Source organism: Oncorhynchus kisutch, linkage group LG8, assembly GCF_002021735.2.
Source record: "Oncorhynchus kisutch isolate 150728-3 linkage group LG8, Okis_V2, whole genome shotgun sequence".
NCBI lineage: Eukaryota > Metazoa > Chordata > Actinopteri > Salmoniformes > Salmonidae > Oncorhynchus > Oncorhynchus kisutch.
This window is the reverse complement of record NC_034181.2, coordinates 65,092,970-65,113,791: the sequence shown is the minus strand read 5'-3', so window position 1 is coordinate 65,113,791 and position 20,822 is coordinate 65,092,970. Positions and strand designations below refer to the sequence as shown.

At 41.3% G+C, this 20,822-nt stretch overlaps 1 protein-coding gene across 1 annotated transcript; it reads left to right on the top strand.

The window, feature by feature from the left end:
* Positions 1–384: 384 nt before the first annotated feature.
* On the top strand, positions 385–20,495 carry LOC109895411 (aryl hydrocarbon receptor nuclear translocator-like protein 1). The gene is made up of 19 exons (XM_020489070.2): positions 385–494; positions 5,531–5,614; positions 9,300–9,368; positions 9,558–9,702; positions 10,059–10,079; positions 11,191–11,253; positions 11,419–11,576; positions 11,727–11,806; positions 11,922–12,014; positions 12,419–12,536; positions 14,612–14,761; positions 14,944–15,190; positions 17,897–18,003; positions 18,259–18,409; positions 18,804–18,886; positions 19,057–19,165; positions 19,349–19,442; positions 19,647–19,740; positions 19,842–20,495. Exons 3-19 carry the CDS (start codon positions 9,356–9,358, stop codon positions 19,997–19,999), a joined length of 1,884 nt encoding a protein of 627 aa, XP_020344659.1. The 5' UTR covers positions 385–494; positions 5,531–5,614; positions 9,300–9,355; the 3' UTR covers positions 20,000–20,495.
* Positions 20,496–20,822: the final 327 nt, after the last annotated feature.

The following is a 20,822-nucleotide window of genomic DNA, read 5'->3' as shown; positions in this document are numbered from 1 at the left end:
GATTATTTGCTATGTGGTTAACCTGGCATGCCACGTTGGATGTTTTATCTTCCTGAGATAAATAGGCTACACTTCTATGCATTGCAACACACATTCTTGAATTGGTCCATTAGAATAGTTCCACAGACAAGTCCAGCAAAATTATTGGAGTTTACTGCCCACATGTGTTGTGATACAATATATATTCCTGTTGACTGTATTCTATTTTGCCATTGGCCGAATCGTTGCGTTATTCTGTAGCTTCCTTTGACGCTTCATGTCATTTCATTGGATATAGCCCATATTGTCTTCCCATTGCTCATTGGTCCATAAATGGCAACGAGTTATTCCATTTGCTAGAAGCTCAATACCTTGATCTCGAAAGCACCCAATTGGTTCATAAACTGGGTTAGTGGTGCAACGTTCATCACAGGAGGAGGAAAGTAGGTCAGTGTATTCCTACTGCCTACCACTGTTCCTATCCGCATCAGTGCACATGTGCTGCCTTTCCACACGTAAGTCACATACTATGTTATATCTTATGTAAAAGTCCTATAAAATGTTTCCTTTATTCAACATTTGGTAGACTGTGTGCATTTCTTTACTCGTATTATGGTTTCAATTGGCTATCTAATGCCATTCCCGAGGATGTGCAGTCATCGTTTTACAATGTAACTTTTAAAGGCACACAGTGTAATTTAATGTCGTGAAAAAAACGCGATTTGTAGGTGTCTAACCTAATTTAAACATCTGGAATGTCCGTATGTAATTGTATTTTATTTGGAGGCTATTTTCTTCTATTTGTACATTGCGTGATTTGTCTGAACTTCCCTACCACGGCTCAGATTAAACGAGGTCATAGCTATGTTGCATAAATCGACTAGTGACGGGTAGTTGATTACCTGTTACAATCATTTACCTTTTATAGTCCTGTATAGTCATCCTTTAATTAACAGCAACAATGTTTCTCCTCTATATGAGCAATGCAAGGCGGATGTTGGGCTGATATTGATACAATGTAATGAAAACACTGCACTGGATTCTGTTCTGTTTCAGATGATATCAAATCAATGTGACAGAGTCACTAACAGATGTCTTTCCATTTGTAACCGATTTGCAGTGCATTAGGACTGTATGTTTCATTATTTAATGACCGTTGTCATTAGGCCTTATATGCTCCAGACATCCTAGTGCAGAATAGTCTAATAATAGCCATCTGTTTCAACCAAGCATAACAAATACAATTTTGTTAAATTTAAATCTGTTCATAAAAGTACACCATCAATTGCAAAATTTTGGAAAAAACAGAAAAAAAGGAAACTATCTATTTCTGTGAAAGTTATATGTTGGACAAGCTGTTGGACATGCTGTCTATTCCTGAATAACAAATGGCTACAGCACACCATGTCCAGGGAATGCACAATGCAATGCTCACTTTTAAAAGGACATTACTCTGCTATTCTTAAAATCTGAAACAGCTATTCCTGAAAAAGTCAACAAGTGTATCAGTAATGTGACAGGAATAACATAGATGATGCTACATGGTTTTAATTTGACATAATATGCCATGAAGGTAAATAGAGGTCAGTGGGGTCAGAGGGAATTCAATTTTGATTGCGCTGTCTTTACTAACTCATTGATGGACAGTAGTAGGCTATAAGACAGGTCTTGTTATTGTTTTATGAAATATTTACCTATCCGAACTGCACATTAACACGGGAAAGTGGATTTTATTGGCTACTTAATCAAATTTTGGTAATCATTCTTTACTTTCGCGAGTTGCGTCATGTCACATTACAGTATGTAAGCCTATTCCCCCTCAGGAATAGCTGAGGGGGAACTCGCAGTAGCTTTTATGTTGGGTATCCAAAATTACATACTTCTTGATTTTCCACTTCTATTCGGAAGTCTCTCAGTCTTTCTTCATGTTGCTCTCATCCCAATAGCCAACTTTAGGTTTCAACGGAGGGATTCAACAGCAAGCAAGTCATCAAATTTGAACACACTCCTACAGTGAACTGTATATGACCATAACCTGACCATATTCACCTGCCCTGCCAGGACGATGCTCCACTGAGCTTTCGATAAGCCTACAGTAGCTCTCAAAGAACATGCAACATGAACAAGAACAAGACATTCATGCTGCTTTTTGCAAATCAGGAATATTGTAAAACATGCTTGAAGCCAACAGCAAATTTGCAGAAAGAGCAGGATATGCCGAGGGAGAAATCTGACCTTGAAATTCTGTACATGTACAGTTGAAGTCAGAAGATTACATACACCTTAGCCAAATACATTTAAATTCAGTTTTTCACAATTCCTGACATTTTAATCCTAGTAATAATTCCCTGTTTTAGGTCAGTTAGGATCACCACTTCATTTTAAGAATGTGAAATGTCAGAATAATAGTAGAGAGAATGATATATTTGAGCTTTTATTCCTTTCATCACATTCCCAGTGGGTCAGACGTTTACATACACTCAATTAGTATTTGGTAGCGTTGCCTTTAAATTGTTTAACTTGGGTCAAACATTTTGGGTAGCCTTCCACAAGCTTCCCACAATAAGTTGGGTGAATTTTGGCCCATTCCTCCTGACAGAGCTGGTGTAACTGAGTCAGGTTTGTAGGCCTCCTTGCTTGCACACGCTTTTTCAGTTATGCCCACAAATTTTCTATAAGATTTTGGCTTTCTTCGGTTTGCAAGCCTTCCCCTTTTTCCTCCAAACATAACGATGGTTATTATGGCCAAACAGTTCTATTTTTGTTTCATCAGACCAGAGGACATTTCTCCAAAAAGTACCATCTTTGTCCCCATGTGCAGTTGCAAACCGGAGTCTGGCTTTTTTGTGGCGGTTTTGGAGCAGTGGCTTCTTCCTTGCTGAGTGGCCTTTCAGGTTATGTCGATATAGGACTTACTTCTATACTTGCGTACTATTGTTTGTACAGATGAACGTGGTACCTTCAGGTGTTTGGAAATTGCTCCCAAGGATGAACCAGACTTATGGAGGTCTGGAATTTTTTTCTGAGGTCTTGGCTGATTTCTTTTGATTTTCCCATGATGTCAAGCAAAGAGGCACTGAGTTTGAAGGTAGGACTTGAAATACACCCACAGGTACACCTCCAATTGACTCAAATGATGTCAATTAGCCTATCAGAAGCTTCTAAAGCCATGACATAATTTTCTGGAATTTTCCAAGCTGTTTAAAGGCACAGTCATTTTAGTGTATGTAAACTTCTGACCCATTGGAATTGCGATACAGTGAATATTAAGTGAAATAATCTGTCTGTAAACAATTGTTAGAAAAATGACTTGTGTCATGCACAAAGTAGATGTCCTAACAGACTTGCCAAAACTGTAGTTTGTTAACAAGAAATTTGTGGAGTGGTGAAAAACTAGTTTTAATGACTCCAACCTAAGTGTATGTAAACTTCCAACTTCAACTGTAGGTATGGTTAAAGTGACTATGCATATATGATAAACAGAGAGTGGCAGTAGCGTAAAAGAGGGGTTGGCGGGTGGTGGGTTGCGGGTTGCAGGACACAATGCAGATAGTCCGGGTAGCCAATGTGCGGGGGCACCGGTTGGTCGGGCTAATTGAGGTTGTATGTACATGAATGTGTAATTAAAGTGACTATACATATATATTAAAAAGAGATTGTAGCAGCAGCGTGAAAGAGGGGTTGGGGGGAGGCACACAATGCAAATAGTCCGGGTAGCCATTTGATTACCTGTTCAGGACTCTTATGGCTTGGGGGTAAAAACTGTTGAGAAGCCTTTTTGTCCTAGACTCGGCACTCCGGTACCACTTGCCATCCGGTAGTAGAGAGAACAGTCTATGACTGTGGTGGCTGGGGTCTTTGACAATTTTTAGGGCCTTCCTCTGACACCGCCTGGAGTAGAGGTCCTGGATGCCAGGCAGCTTTGCCCCAGTGATATACTGGGCCTGTACGCACTACCCCCTGTAGTGCCTTGCGGTCGGAGGCCGAGCAGTTGTCGTACCAGGCAGTGATGCAACCACGCTCTTGATGTTGCAGCTGTAGAACCTTTTGAGGATCTGAGGACCCATGCCAAATCTTTTTAGTTTCCTGAGGGGGAATAGGCTTTGTCGTGCCCTCTTCACAACTGTCTTGGTGTAAGATGAGCGTCAGAGTCGGTATAGTCCGATTCAATCTTAGCCCTGTATTGAAGCTTTGCCTGTTTGATGGTTCGTCGGAGGGTAGAGCAGGATTTCTTATGAGCTTCCGGGTTAGAGTCCCACACCTTGAAAGCGGCAGCTCTACCCTCTACCCTAGCTCAATGCAAATGTTGTCTGTAATCCATGGCTTCTGGTTGGGGTATGTACGTACAGTCACTGTGGGGACAACGTCCTCGATGCACTTATTGATGAAGCCAGTGACTGATGTGGTATACTTCTCAATGCCATCGGAAGAATCCCTGAACATGTCACAGACTGGAACATGATCCCTGCTGATGATCCCTGCTTTAGGTGTTAGAGGAAGATTCATGTCACTTAACCCACCTAAGCCAATCATTTGAAGCAATAGGTTTTCTCAACCAATAATAGAGTAATAATACAGTAATAATAATTGACAAAGTCAAAGGATGACAAGCGCAGTAGGCTAGGTAGAGCTATAGCTGCCACCTAAGCCTAGAGCTGACCGGTCAGAAATTTTGTTTTTTGTTAGACTATTATGAATGGTTGTCCAGCTGTCTGCTTTGCCCTTTCCCTGAGGCACACACAATGCTCGTTAATCTCGGTTGCTGATTTTTTAGACCCAAAATGGTCTCATTCCCCTTGAGTTGTGCATGTGTTTTGTCCATTCTGCTGACATGCTTGATATTTTCCTCTGGAGTTGTTTATGAGAGTAGCTGAGTGCAACTATAGGTGTAAACATCCCAAATTAAAAGAAGGCATTGCTGTTATCCATGTACTCCAATGATGAAATGAGCAGGAAGGTTAAAAGTCGAAACAGAACGTTGTTCTGTTTATGGTGCAGATAAGTGTGCATGTGTCTCACTGACCTATAAATAAGGGTGTGTGTGTGGAGCCATAAGAGCACATGCTAAAAGGAAGGAGAAGTGGTCTCTTTTGTATACATCTCCCCATAGAGCCATGATAGTCTGGGAAACATAAACATATATAGGCCTAGCTGTTCTGTTCTTAATTACAGGAATCACATCAGGGACTGGGCTGTCTGTTGTCCATAGTATACTATGTGGCATTCAAAATGTAGTACTTTGCGCAGAACTGCTGCAGTATGATTAGTCTTATAGGCATGATATTTAGCATGGCAGTGGTGATCCTATTGCTAATACTATCCTGTTGGGGCTTGGCATAGAGGAGAATCTGTAGCCATCTCCTCTACTCACACTATCTCCAGATCACCTCCCATCTGTCGCCCATCTAAGCTTTCTAAACAAGCCACTTAATCAGAGCACCACTCGCTCTTACATCATAGGCCTAGATGAGTCGCCACTCCCGGCTGGCCAGTGTGTTTTACACTGTGACCTGACCTCTTGTCCTACCTGATCCCTCTCTTTCCTCTCCAGGTACTGTGCCTGTCGATGGATCTGTGAGAAAAAGCCCAGCTCTGACATAAGGAGGCCAGTCCACTTCCTGCACCACTCATTCAGGTATGTGGACGCACATGGTTCTGTGTGATTTCATAAGAATTGACAGCTGCCCTGAAATGAGTTTGCGACCTTCATTTGAAGTGAATCACCGATGACATTTGTGACGCACGGCTTCATGCTGTTTCACTTCAAACTGGCCACATGAGCAGTTGGCGGGGAGAACAGTTAGGGATGAAGTAAGTTATGAGTGCAGTCAGTCAGTCATACATAGGCACAGTCATGTGTGAGGGTGGTTTTCTCACAGCTATCTGTGTTTCATCAATATTGTTTTCCTGCATCTTATTAACTTGAACTGGAGTCTTATTTCTGCTTTAAAAAAAAAAACATGTCTTCTAACCATCTATTCCACCAAAGCGTTAACGTCTCCTGTCTATCTTTCTAGACTGGCTCTTAGAACGCTCTGTTCTGAGTAAAGGAGCCTACTGAGAAACGGACAGCTTGACTTACATAGCACACACAGGCCATGTCATTACAGGAGCCAAGCCTGAGCATTCCAGGACGGCACACAACAGAAGGGAATTACAGACAGCCTTACAGCGCTAGGATAATGCTGCTGAGGGCACAGGACACTCTGTTTCATCTGAACGTGACAGAACGATGGGATCACGTCAGAGGAGTGGCTTAAATAGGAACACAACAGTGACATAGCATTAAGAACCTTATGAAAGGGAGAAGTACTTGCAGGGCAGACAGTTTCACAGTGCTGTGTAAGCTAACCATGCGTATCCAGCTGAGCTGACACATTGTAGATTCACCCTGTTACACGTAGTTCTGCCTCTTCCCATACTTCACCTTATCTGATCATGTTTTTTGTTTTGTTTGTTTGTCACTTAGATACCACAGAGGTCATGTGCATTAAAACATTAGAAGTGATCAGAATCCACCTTAGTGATCGTCTAGTGTTGTAAAATGGATGAGGCTGAGTGTTACTGAATATGTGAATGCCATGGAGATGTTAAAATGATACTAAAGTATTTTCATTAGACTGATGAGCAGTGGAGTGGTGGTGTGAGGAGAGTTGAGACCTGCATGCTATCAGTGGGTTATGTGTAGCAGAAAAGGTTCCCTAATTGGCAAGCATTCAAGAAGTTCCTGCACCACTGTATCCGGGCAACCAGAGATTTGTCACAACTAGCTAAGCTGACCTTAAAATAGGGTTTCCTTTTTCTCCTTTTTTTTGTCAGTACGAGCGAGAGCTTTTGTGTTTGAGTATACACTCAGCATACCAAACATTATGAACACCTTCCGAATATTGAGTTGCACCCCCATGCCCCCAGAACAGCCTCAGTTTGTACTCTACAAGGTTTCGAAAGCGTTCCACCGGGATGCTGGCCTGTGTTGACTCCAATGCTTTCCACAGTTGGTGGTGGATCGTTCTTGATACCCACAGGAAACTATCGAACATGAAAACCCAGCAGTGTTGCAGTTCTTGGCACAAACCGGTGCGCCTGGAACCTACTACCATATCCCATTCAAAGGCACTTACATTTTTTGTCTTGACCATTCACCCTTTGAATGGCACACATACACAATCCATGTCTCAATTGTCTCTAGGCTTCAAAATCCTTCTTTAACCTGTCTACTCCCCATCTACACTGATTTAAAGTGGAATTAACAAGTGACAATCAATCATAGCTTTCACCTGGATTCACCTGGTAAGTTAATGTAATGGAAAGAGCAGGTGTTTGTAGGTGTAGGTGTAGCGTAGGTGTTTTAGCCTTCCTTTGGCTTATGTGACAAAATGAACATTTACAAAAAGGCTTATTCTAAGGAGTACTGTTTTATGCAGCTTACAAAACATGTAAAAAAACATAGATGATGATTGGTAGAGCAAGTTCTCTTTGTCCCGTGGATTACATGGTCAGCTCGGATGTCTGTTATATGTCTGTGACATATACTGTACCAGACTGATGGGTCAGGTTGTAGTGTAGTTGTCTATGGTGACGGTGTCAATAACAAAGTTCCTGGCTGCAGGCAAGAAATAATGGGGTGTAATTATGGTTTGGTTCGATGTAATCACACTCTGAAACTGTCACATCATACGGAGAGGGAAAAACAGGTCAGTGGAGAATCTAATTACAATGAAAAGACTTTCAGGCACAGTGGAGCAGAGCATTAGTTCTGGTCTGATTACAGGAGCAGGACAAGCCACAGTGACCTGAGGTGGCTGGGCTTTTTAAGGTATTTTTGTGCAACCTGGTCTCAGAGCATTTCGTATTATTCTGTATGTAAATCCGAGACACTCCATTTAGTATGATATGTTAAGTTTTGTGTGGTATGTATTCATTTGTGGATGTCCATCACCCATTCGTATGATATGTTACAAATTACAATTTGGATTATATGTTACAAATTTGTGAAACGTGCAATATGTTACGATTTTTCAAAACGAACAATATGTTACGATTTTTCAAAACGAACAATATGTTACGACTTTTCAACACGAACAATATGTTACGAAATTGCAAAACGCATGATATGTTACAAATTACAATTTGGATGATATGTTACAAATTTGTGAAACGTGCAATATGTTACGACTTTTCAAAACGAACAATATGTTACGACTTTTCAACACAAACAATATGTTACGAAATTGCAAAACGCATGATATGTGACAAATTCTAGCAAGGTGGCTAACTTTAGCTAGGCTAGGGGTTAGGGTTAAGATTAGGGTGTTAGGCTAGGGTTAGGGGAAGGGTTAGCTAACATACTAAGTAGTTGCAAAGTAGCTAAAAAAGTAGTAAGTAGTTGAAAATGAGCTAATTAGCTGAAATGTTAAAGTTGTTAGATGTGGGTTGCTAGATGTTCACTTTATATTTCAGTTTTTGCCTTAAGTAACCATCTGTCTTATGTATCCATACCAAATGTAACATATCATACTAATTTGAGTGTCCCAGATTTACATTTACTGTAAATCTGAAAGTGCTAGCAGCATTTATCGCCCAGCCCTATGTGAGGTTAAGGTCATCTATCAAGGCAAATTGACCAGGATTACAATGTTACAAGGACATTGTGCAGGAAACTACAAGGAGCACCAAGTGATGGGTTAGCAGAGGAGACTCATTTAATCTATCTAAGTGAGGTTAGGAAAAGGCCATATTACTGATTGGATTATATAAACAGTGATCAATGTAGATATGGGTTTCTTCATGAAATGTGACTCCCCTTCCTCTGTAACATTGGCATTGTTTTATCTGAATGAGCCTTTACATTAAAGACTAATCTCACTAAATGATGTCTCTGACAGACACCTAGGTTTATGTAGCATATGCTGCATTATGTTATGGACACTATTCCCAAGCATCCGTTTTTAGTAATCCAAGGTTTTCATTGACGACAAAATCAATTCTACGCACATCAATCTTCTGGTTCATTGTTGCTGGAGGTAAAGTGAATGATGCCTTTCAAAGATACTCTTGATTGTTGCCTAAGGGAGAGAGAGAGGCTTGAGCCTCTGCTATTGCTTTCACCTTATGTAAGACCTTATCATTTCTATCTCAAACCATAGAGATATGAATCGGTCCTCTTACATCACGGGCCATCTACGGTATACGTCAGCACAAAGTCCAGGTTATACGGCAGCTGCTCAGGTTCAGAGGGCTTTGTTATATGATGCTGCTGTGGTTTCCTCATGCCTTGTATATAAAGAGGATGTCTGACTCTTCACTGACTTGCCTTTCAGATCTGGGTCACTGCTGGAAAGAAACTGAGTGAGATGTTTTGAGGATAGCCGGCCTAATGAATATTTGTGGTGAGTGTCACACCCGCTTTAAAACAACCACCATTTATTTCACTTTTTGATCAATTGTCTTTGTCTAGGAATTGAGATTTTTATATCTATAGTGTTCTTTCATAGAAGTCGCTTTCACTTCAACTGACCTTTTTTGTGTGTGTTATGGAGCATAATAAGTGTTGAAATCAGTGTGTTTTCTCTCTAAAGGTGATCTAATGGCAGACCAAAGAATGGACATTTCCTCCACGATGAACGAGTTCTTGTCTCCCGGCTCCACTGATCTAATCAGCTCGATCGGCACACCCGGCATGGACTACACACGCAAGAGAAAAAGCAGCACCACAGACTACCAGTAAGCCTGACTTCAAAACTGCTTATAGACTTTGTCCTACTTGCTACCTGAAGATAGTACATGTGCCAATCATCTTTATTATATTAATGTCATGTTAGGTCTGGTTTAGTGAGATCACATTGTTTGTCCTTCATGCCATTTTCTGACAGATGTGTATGTTTCCATGGCAGCTTTTTGATAAACTATTTTATTACGGTGTGTCAAAGGCTTCCACTTAAAGTTGACAAGATAACTACCTACCTAGAAATGAACAACCAATTAGGAACAAATGGTAGCATAACCTTGATTTAGATTAGATCAGAATAATCCGTATACTTCATTTGAATTGTAATATACGAACTTCCTTGCTTTCACAGAATTGATGACTTTTCTTTTGAGTAAGTATCAATTCAAATTATGAATGTTGAAGTACATTTGTAGTAAAGGAGCCAATCCCCTGTCAGATTAGTTGGCCCTCTGTGATCCTTGTTTGGTTGGGATTGGCCTCTTCTTTGATCAAACTCTACAAACTGTTCTAGCATTTACCCCTAGAAATAGAGGTTAGACACTAATGTATTCCTCATCCCTAATTTAGGCCAATCAAAATGAATGCGCTATGGTGATCAGTACGCTGAGAGTGACTGGTCATTTAGTACGTACACTATTGATCGCTGTGAATATGGGAGAGCCATTCATGCTATAGTGTAGATTTGAATAGCTAGAATTAGGATAAACATCAAAGCACGAAGGGGTGCTGCAGTAACAATCTTGAAGCACCAAGAAAGTATTACAGTTGTCTTCTAAAAATGTATTTGCTGGTATTTAGTTTGATCAGGCCTTCGTTTATTAGAGATATTAATTTGATTTGATGTATGATGTGTAATGGATGATGGATGATACATTATATTATTGTCTGTAGCTCATTCACTAAAGGCACAGATTTGTTTTCACCTGCCTTAGTGAGACTTAAGTCAACAACTCTGTGTGAACACCTTTGGGTCAATTTTGTAGAGCCAGTCATATTTGAAATCATCTTAATTTGAGGCTGTTGAATGCTATTATAGTATGGAGTCGGCGAGTCTTGAAGTGGCACAGGATATGTAATGGGTCATGGCTTAATTTCTCTTTTGTGGTTTGTGAAAGGACAGTAGGGATGAGTGGGATGACAGAGTAGGAGTTCAGCTGTGAACAATATCAGAGGCACAAGAAAGGTCTCAAAGAACCAGGTTCCCAATTCTGTAGGAACATTTCTAATAACTATTCATTTAGATTCTACCAAAGATGGTAAGAAAATATTTGAATGGCTTTGCATTAGTAATGTTGATGTTTCATGTGAACCAAAGGCTCTCCATGGTTTTTTACTATAAACATTTCAAATGACTTCTCACTTTAGTGTTTTGCTTTATTCATACTTACATTGCATACTGTAACATCATTATTTAATATTTGTTGTAAAAATGATTGTTTTACTATATTTCTTTGTACTAATGTTATTGCTTCTCCTCAAAGGGATAGCATGGACACAGACAATGATAGACTTGGTGATCATCAAGGCCGGATAAAAAATGCCAGGTAACCAAATGTTTCTATCTTCCATAGGATGACATAAAAATCTATGGAATAAAAATATTTTTATTTATATTACAGATTAGTCATGTTTCTGTAAATACAGGCAGACTATGGTTGTGTTGATTTGTTTGTCTACGTTAAATGCTCTTTGTATTGTTTGGATGGCAGAGAGGCCCACAGTCAGATTGAGAAGAGACGCAGGGACAAGATGAACAGCTTCATAGACGAGCTGGCCGCCCTAGTGCCTACATGCAACGCTATGTCCCGTAAACTGGACAAACTAACAGTCCTGCGCATGGCTGTCCAGCACATGAAGACCTTAAGAGGTGAGGCGAGAAGGATTTTAATAGGACTGCTGCCAGAACAGTACAGTGATGACAACCACCACCATGCAGCTGATCAATAAAGTACATCAGAATAATACAAATGACATATTGATTTAATTGTCTTACATACGAGCTTTTTCTGAATCACAGGTGCTGCTAACCCCTACACTGAAGCTAACTACAAACCAGCCTTCCTGTCAGACGACGAACTGAAGCACTTAATACTGAGGGTGTGTGTCCTTACCTCCATAGACTGTATGGTGTCCTCAGAGTGCGTTTCATGATGAGTATGCATGTAACTCAGTATTTCTCTCTTATCTCCCCCTCTCCCTCTCCTCTCCACAGGCATCTGATGGCTTTCTGTTTGTTGTTGGCTGCGATCGAGGGAAGATACTGTTTGTTTCGGAGACGGTCTACAAAATCCTAAACTTCAGCCAAGTACGTCCTCTCCAATATGTTGCTGTTCTTTTTCATTAAATGGTGGTACTGTAGTCATTTTTACCCTCATGAGCTATCCTGATGAAATGCATATAACATTTATTTATTATTATTAACCTGGCATTACTTTACAGACATTTACATTTTAGTTGTTTAGCAGACACTCTAATCCAGAGTGATTTACAGTTAGTGCATTCATCTTAAGATAAGTAGCTATGACAACTACATCTCAGTATATTTTTCCACAATAAAGTAGCTATCAGCAAAGTTGGTGCTAGTTGGAAAAAGTCAAGTACAAGTGTTAGTTCACGAAAGGCAAGTGTGTTAGTTATTTTCATTTTTTTTATGGGCCTCATTTATGTAACGTGGTCTTATCTTACGGAACTCTCTCCCTCCCTGTGCAGAATGACCTGATTGGCCAGAGCCTATTTGATTACCTGCATCCTAAAGACATTGCCAAAGTCAAGGAGCAGCTGTCCTCATCGGACACGGCGCCGCGGGAGCGCCTCATCGATTCCAAAAGTAATGCATCCTGGCCTCTAGTTACCAGCCTTTCTTATAGTGCCCGGGGGGTGGAGAACAAGGAAAGCAGGGACACCGTGTCTGATAGAGTAGAAGAGCAGACTGTAATCAGTGTCATCAGCCTGCTGTCCCCTACACAGCTAGCACAGTGACACACCCCTCAATGTATCCCCCTGTACTGTGTGTTCCTCATTATTTAAATGTCAGAAGCTAAATATAGGGTAGTGCTATTTTTACATTAAGCCATGCTGGGTTCAGGGTAAAAAATAAACAGTCAAAGAATTTCTGTAAATTCAGCAAAAAAAATTGTAATAGCAAATTATGTATTGTAGCTTTATTTGCCAGAGTAGGACTTGATACAGTATATACAGTGCCTTGCGAAAGTATTCGGCCCCCTTGAACTTTGCGACCTTTTGCCACATTTCAGGCTTCAAACATAAAGATATAAAACTGTATTTTTTTGTGAAGAATCAACAACAAGTGGGACACAATCATGAAGTGGAACGACATTTATTGGATATTTAAAACTTTTTTAACAAATCAAAAACTGAAAAATTGGGCGTGCAAAATTATTCAGCCCCCTTAAGTTAATACTTTGTAGCGCCACCTTTTGCTGCGATTACAGCTGTAAGTCGCTTGGGGTTTGTCTCTATCAGTTTTGCACATCGAGAAACTGAATCTTTTTCCCATTCCTCCTTGCAAAACAGCTCGAGCTCAGTGAGGTTGGATGGAGAGCATTTGTGAACAGCAGTTTTCAGTTCTTTCCACAGATTCTTGATTGGATTCAAGTCTGGACTTTGACTTGGCCATTCTAACACCTGGATATGTTTATTTTTTAACCATTCCATTGTAGATTTTGCTTTATGTTTTGGATCATTGTCTTGTTGGAAGACAAATCTCCGTCCCAGTCTCAGGTCTTTTGCAGACTCCATCAGGTTTTCTTCCAGAATGGTCCTGTATTTTGCTCTATCCATCTTCCCATCAATTTTAACCATCTTCCCTGTCCCTGCTGAAGAAAAGCAGGCCCAAACCATGATGCTGCCACCACCATGTTTGACAGTGGGGATGGTGTGTTCAGGGTGATGAGCTGTGTTGCTTTTACGCCAAACATAACGTTTTGCATTGTTGCCAAAAAGTTCAATTTTGGTTTCATCTGACCAGAGCACCTTCTTCCACATGTTTGGTGTGTCTCCCAGGTGGCTTGTGGCAAACTTTAAACAACACTTTTTATGGATATCTTTAAGAAATGGCTTTCTTCTTGCCACTCTTCCATAAAGGCCAGATTTGTGCAATATACGACTGATTGTTATCCTATGGACAGAGTCTCCCACCTCAGCTGTAGATCTCTGCAGTTCATCCAGAGTGATCATGGGCCTCTTGGCTGCATCTCTGATCAGTCTTCTCCTTGTATGAGCTGAAAGTTTAGAGGGACGGCCAGGTCTTGGTAGATTTGCAGTGGTCTGATACTCCTTCCATTTCAATATTATCGCTTGCACAGTGCTCCTTGGGATGTTTAAAGCTTGGGAAATCTTTTTGTATCCAAATCCGGCTTTAAACTTCTTCACAACAGTATCTCGGACCTGCCTGGTGTGTTCCTTGTTCTTCATGATGCTCTCTGCGCTTTTAACGGACCTCTGAGACTATCACAGTGCAGGTGGATTTATACGGAGACTTGATTACACACAGGTGGATTGTATTTATCATCATTAGTCATTTAGGTCAACATTGGATCATTCAGAGATCCTCACTGAACTTCTGGAGAGAGTTTGCTGCACTGAAAGTAAAGGGGATGAATAATTTTGCACACCCAATTTTTCAGTTTTTGATTTGTTACATTTTTTTGAAATATCCAATAAATGTCGTTCCACTTCATGATTGTGTCCCACTTGTTGTTGATTCTTCACAAAAAATACAGTTTTATATATTTATGTTTGAAGCCTGAAATGTGGCAAAAGGTCGCAAAGTTCAAGGGGGCCGAATACTTTCGCAAGGCACTGTATTTATAAAGGATCATGGGTGATACTGTTCCTGTTGTTGCAGCATAAATGAAATGCTATGTTGTGTCTGGTCCTCAGCTGGCCTTCCAGTAAAGACAGACATCACCCCCGGCCCATCCAGACTTTGCTCTGGAGCCAGGCGATCCTTCTTCTGCAGGATGAAGTGCAATCGGCCCCTCATCAAAATGGAGGACAAGGACTTCCCATCCACCTGCTCCAAGAAGAAAGGTACTTTAGCCTCCTGTCTTTTCCTTACGTAACTTGCTCAAGGGTGTTTTTTCATCTCCTGTGATTCATTTTAGTTAACAGTTCATATGGTTTCGTACCAATAGACTACTTACTCATTGATGTCAGTGATAGCTCCAGAGTAGAACTAGATGAGGATGATGATACATTCCCTGTATCCACAGCTGACCGTAAGAGCTTCTGCACAATACACAGTACTGGCTACCTGAAGAGCTGGCCGCCTACCAAGATGGGTCTGGATGACGACAATGAACCAGACAACGAGGGCTGCAACCTCAGTTGTCTGGTGGCCATTGGACGGCTGCATCCCCACATTGTCCCTCAGCCAATGAACAATGAGATCCGTGTCAAGCCCACTGAGTATGTCTCGCGCCATGCCATCGACGGGAAGTTTGTCTTTGTTGATCAGAGGTGAGAGATGTTTTATGGCATGCAGGCAGACATACAAACATGTAGCAAAGGACGTGCCAGTTGGCCCCTAGACAGTGATGTCCTGACACCTGGCTGGACCTCGTGGGCAGTCCAGAGCTGGATTTACTGTGGAGTGACAGCTTATGTGTGAGTGAGGTTTTTGTCAATGTCCAAATATAGCATCAGCAACATGTTCCAGATGGAGGTGTAATGGAGGCCCAGAGGGCAGACAGATTTCAGAGTAGATATGTTGACAAAAAATACTCCACTGCCCCCTGACAAAACAATCCCATAACCTCGCCGCGTCACTAATACTGTTGGGTACACTGGGAATTTCTAGATAATGTCACTGGGTGCTATGTGATTGTCATAGGGCTGGTCGATATGGACAAAATATCATATCACAATATTTGTAAAAAAAATATTTAAAAAACACCGTATTTGACAGTATTTTATGTTTTTGAATAATAAAAGTTTAAAATATTTTTTCTGAGTAATTCATAACCCTAGGGAGGCAACACAAATTATTAGCGAGTTCAATTGGGCTTTCTCCCTTTATACTATTCTATCCAAACAAAAATGATTTTCAGCATTTCTATCTATTTCTGCTTATCCTGCACTTGTATTAACATTTCCACAAGGTGCCACTCAGCATGATATTGGCAAAAAATATATATATATAGCTAGCCAACATATCCTAGCTAGCCAGCATATTCTTTACCATCCCACTGCTACTGTTCTAGATGACTGTTGGGAATATACTAGTAGACAAGGCAATGGTTTTGGTTGGACAGTTGGAAAGCTTGCTGATGAGAGCGGTTGGAGGGAGTTCGAGGTTGGCCCTTCTGTGGTGATAGGGGATGGTCCTCTATGGTTACTCCCAGATCCTGTTGTTGATCTAACCTTGGTAGAAAAAAAGAATGATTGGTCAAAAGGCAGTGATATAGGGAAACTGGTTCACAATTACATTGGTAGAAGTTGTTATGCATTTTTACCACTTTTCACAGATAGATCCAAGGACCCAGATAGTGGGCGCACAGGAGCAGGCGTTTACGTTCCTGAATTTGATGTGCAGATATGTAGAAGACTAAACTGTCAGCATACTCAGTTGAACTGTTGGCAATAGTAGTTTCCCTCTAGTGGGTGGAGGACGTACAACCTGTCAGAATGATAGTATGCTCAGATTCCCTGTTTGTATTGAATAGTTTATCGTCTGGCAAATATAATAGTAGTGACCTACTATTGGAGGTATTATTGCTATTATGGAGAATTGAGAGACTGGTTGTAGTAGTTAGATTCTGCTGGGTCCCAGCCCATTCGGGTGTGGAAGGGAATGAAATTGTAGACCAGTTGGCCAAAAGAGCTTCAAAACTAGATATAATTGATATTAATGTTCCACTGGGTAGAGGTGAGGCCAAATGTAAGATCAGAGCCATTTTGATAGATGTGTGGCAGAAGAGATGGGACTCTGAGCCCAAGGGCCAGCATTTACATGCCCTCCAAAGAAAGGTCGGTGGACCAAGATTCAAAGGTCTAATTAGGAAGGAAGAGGTGGTGTTTGCTCGATTGTGCCTAGGACAATGTACATTGAACTCAGCATTAAATCTGGTTGGCAAGCATGTGAATGGTTTGTGTCTCAAGTGTATGGTCGATGAAATGTGTGTTTTTATATTGTTGTAAATATGTTGAAGAGAGGGAAAGATTGAAGTGTAAGGTTATTGAGGTTGGACGGTTTGGAAGGGATTTTGGGGATGGAGGAGGGTCTTTTAGAAGTTAGTAAGGCTCTGTTTGATTTTCTCAGAAGTACTGAGTTAGGTAGGAGGATTTAGAAATGTTGAGCTAATGTAAACGTGATTGACTTAACACTCCAGCATAGTAGGTGGCGGCATGCACCTTTAACGTTTGTTTGCGGACCCGCCATTATATCATAGAAGAAGAAGCCAACATATGCATACTTTGCCTATTCCTCTCTGATAAGATTCCATTGCACAACATGCTTTTCTTGGCTGACACCGGCACTGGTACCAGGCAGTGTTAGCTAACTAAATAAGTTTGCTCTGACTCTTAGTACATTTAGCTAGCTAGCCACTAGCCATGTAACTAGCGATAAGCATTAACGGCTAACAAGTTATTTTAGCAACACCTTACGAAGAAAAGACCAACTTGCAAACAGTAGTTTGCACAAACGAATAGAGAAATTATAGGACGCTTGTGGAAAGTAGCATGTCACCAACATTGTTGCATCCATCTGACCTTGCGGAGTGAACGGAAAGAAAGTGCTGGTGACTCTATGGTCGAGCAACTGCTCTCTTATTGAGTGACGTGGCAGGGCTTGGTGTGGTTAGCGGCATGCAGCATGACTCAAGAAGCAAACGGACTAAACCATAAAAACAGACATTACACCCGTCAGAGTTGCGTATTTCATTTAAAACAAAACAAACATTGAAATACCGTTATAGAAGTTAAATTAAAAACTGAAATCGGTCCATGCATCAATACCGGTGTATAGTCAAATATGGTACACTGCCCAGCCCTAGATTGTCATGGCATTGATTATGATCAAGCAAGCAAAGCAGGTGGGAGAATATTATTTTATTTGCATACAAAAAAAAAAGATGTGGGCTAGACTTATCTTAAAAATGTCCTAAATACCACTGGCCTGCTTTGATAGTCAGGACTTGTGTTTAATACTGTTCTCTTTTGTAGGGCCACTGCCATTTTGGCTTATCTACCCCAAGAGTTGCTGGGTACATCGTTTTATGAGTACTTTCATCAAGATGACATAGGGCACCTTGCGGAATGTCATAGACAAGGTATGTATCAGATTGAACAAGGACACCAATATAACAAGAAAGATCAACGTTTTAGACTGTGATACATCCCTGAATCTCAGTAATATTGTAATGTCTGGTAATTTTGTCATAAAAAATGTATTGTGCTAATAAGCCTGTCACATAGCGAGTAGACTGTGATATGAATGAATCTAGAACGAGGCAGGCTACCATTTTGGCAGTGTGCAGATATCATGCCTTATTGAGCTCACCCCTGGCTGCCACCTCTGTTCTCAGTGCTCCAGATGAGGGAGAAGATCAATACAAACTGCTACAAGTTCAAAATAAAAGACGGCTCCTTTATCACGCTGAGGAGTCGCTGGTTCAGTTTTATGAACCCTTGGACCAAAGAGGTGGAGTACATTGTCTCCACCAACACGGTCGTCTGGTAAGTAGCTAGACACATCTGTTTCTACTAGGACTTTCTTCCATAGCCCCCATTTAACTAGTCAATGCATAATATTACACTGTATTCATTGTATTAGGGTCATATCCTAATAAAGTCGGATAATAAATGTACAATTTTAAACATCTGATTACAATGCCTACTGTGTCAAAATTGTTTTATCACCACCACTATTGTTTCAACATGAAATCAATGCCCAACTCATATAGCTGTCTGGCTTGCCTCAGAAAACAAAGCATGTATTATTGGAACTCTTGCATATTTATTACTGTGTCTTTCTAGAGCTGTTGGGCTAGCGTTAATAAGCTGCCCAATGAGGTGTGAAGTGATGAGCATGCTCAGTGATGATGCTCACTCTCTCTTCTCTGTCTCACAGCGGCAGCGTGCCTGAAGGATCTGATGGCATCTATCCTCAGCTCGCCGCCTCCCCCCAGAGCATGGATAGTGTACTCACAGACGGTAAGCCTGCCCTCCTGCTGTGCTCTCACACAGCAGTTCACCCGCTTGGATGAAGTGTGACTGTACTTTGATGAGTTGACATACACTTTTTGTGTGCCTGGCATGACTGTGACTAAGTAATGGTTTTGTTTTCCGAAATGTGACTGAGATTTTGCGTTTGTTGCTTCCAGGAAACGGGAAGCGGGCCCTTCAGACTGTGCCTGGCATCCCCGGCGGCACAAGGGCAGGGGCGGGAAAGATCGGCCGGATAATCGCAGAGGAGGTGATGGAGATCCAGAGGTGAGAGGAACCATGTGGATTGTGTTATGATTGTCTTGTCAAACATAACTTGGCATGTCTGTATGGTCATAACCATACCATGGTCATTGACCCCCAGTACATAATGGAAATGTCTGTGTGTGACTGAGACTGTATGGGGCTGTGTCCTGCTGTTTTTACCCTGGGTTTTCTTTACTCTTCCAGGATAAGAGGCTCCTCGCCCTCCAGCTGTGGCTCCAGTCCTCACATCTTCACCAGCACTCCACCCCCAGACATGTCGTCCCCAGGGGGAAAGAAGGTAAGAGCTCCCACCTGTCCTTCCCATTCTCCTCCACTTCAACCCCTCCCAACTGGGAGGAAGTCTGCTATTCACTCCACTGCTCATCCATGTGAAGTCAGTAATGAGCACATCTGGTGGATGTTTTTAGTGTCTGTTGGTGGCTCATACTTCAGGATGCAATGGTGATTCCTGAATGTCAATTCTGTCTTGATTCTCTCACAGATACAGAACAGTGGAACTCCAGAACATCCCTCAGCAGGGCTGATACCGGGACCAGACTCCGTAGGCTATCCATACTCCAACAACTCCAATCTAAGTATGTATTTTTCCCCGCTCTGAAATCTAATCTCGATTACAGTTAATGAAACTATCCACATAAAATCTTTGATATTTAACCCTCGTCCTTACCCTATTTAGGTGATAACTCTCACATTGGCATTGACATCATGGATGAGCCAGGCTCCAGTAGTCCGAGTAATGACGAGGCAGCCATGGCTGTGATCATGAGCCTTCTGGAGGCAGACGCAGGGTTGGGAGGCCCAGTGGACTTCAGTGACCTGCCCTGGCCACTGTGAGGACTGTCAGGCTAAGGCAAGGCCTCCTAAATGAGCTGAACATGGTAGAGTAAGGACTGGGTGTTACAGTATTCACATTGTGTCAGTTTGTGACCAGTACCAGAGAGCCATATCAACAGGGCTAATGTGACTGTAGCCTCACAGTAAGGCTGAATGCAGGCGGGCCCTGAAAAGGAAGGAATACTAGGCCTGGGATCGGCCATGATGTACAGTCCACCTCAGTGCGGTTGGGGAAAAGTGAAACTGCCTCATTACCCCTGTAGTATTATTGTACCAGTTATCTGGGTTTTTCTATGTCCATTCATCCACAGGCATTCAACCCAGCTCTTTTATAATGGCATTCGTTTTTGTGTGTGTTTTTACACTTCAAAAAACATGTTAATATTTCTAAAGAAAATTGTATCATACATGTTTATTCTAATTCTCTAAATATATATATGTAAAAGTGTATTGTCAGCAGTGAATTATTTTTTAAATAAACTTCCTCTATTGCTTATTTCCATTTTCTAAAATACGAAACAGGGCTGTCTGTATTAAGTTACCCTCCAGTGGCATAACACTGCTAAATCAACTGGAGGGATTTTACATTGTTGCCACAATGTGGAAATCCAAGGTACTTTGCTACAATATGTTGAATGTGGAAACACAGTAATCCGTTTGCTTGCCAACAATAGATGAAATGACAAAATCACAGACACACAGGATGTGCTTTACTACTGACCCCTGGGAAATATTGTTGTTCCTTAGCAACAGGCAGACTCTCCAAATGACCCATAAAAGGAAAACTTTCCTCCTGATCTGAAATCAGGTCAACTCAAACCAC

Excerpts from the sequence above, each read along its gene's own strand:
- LOC109895411 (XM_020489070.2), top strand. Across the intron at positions 12,537-14,611 it reads GCGCCTCATCGATTCCAAAA|CTGGCCTTCCAGTAAAGACA; the intron begins GTAATGCATCCT and ends TCTGGTCCTCAG. Across the intron at positions 18,004-18,258 it reads TGCGGAATGTCATAGACAAG|TGCTCCAGATGAGGGAGAAG; the intron begins GTATGTATCAGA and ends CTCTGTTCTCAG.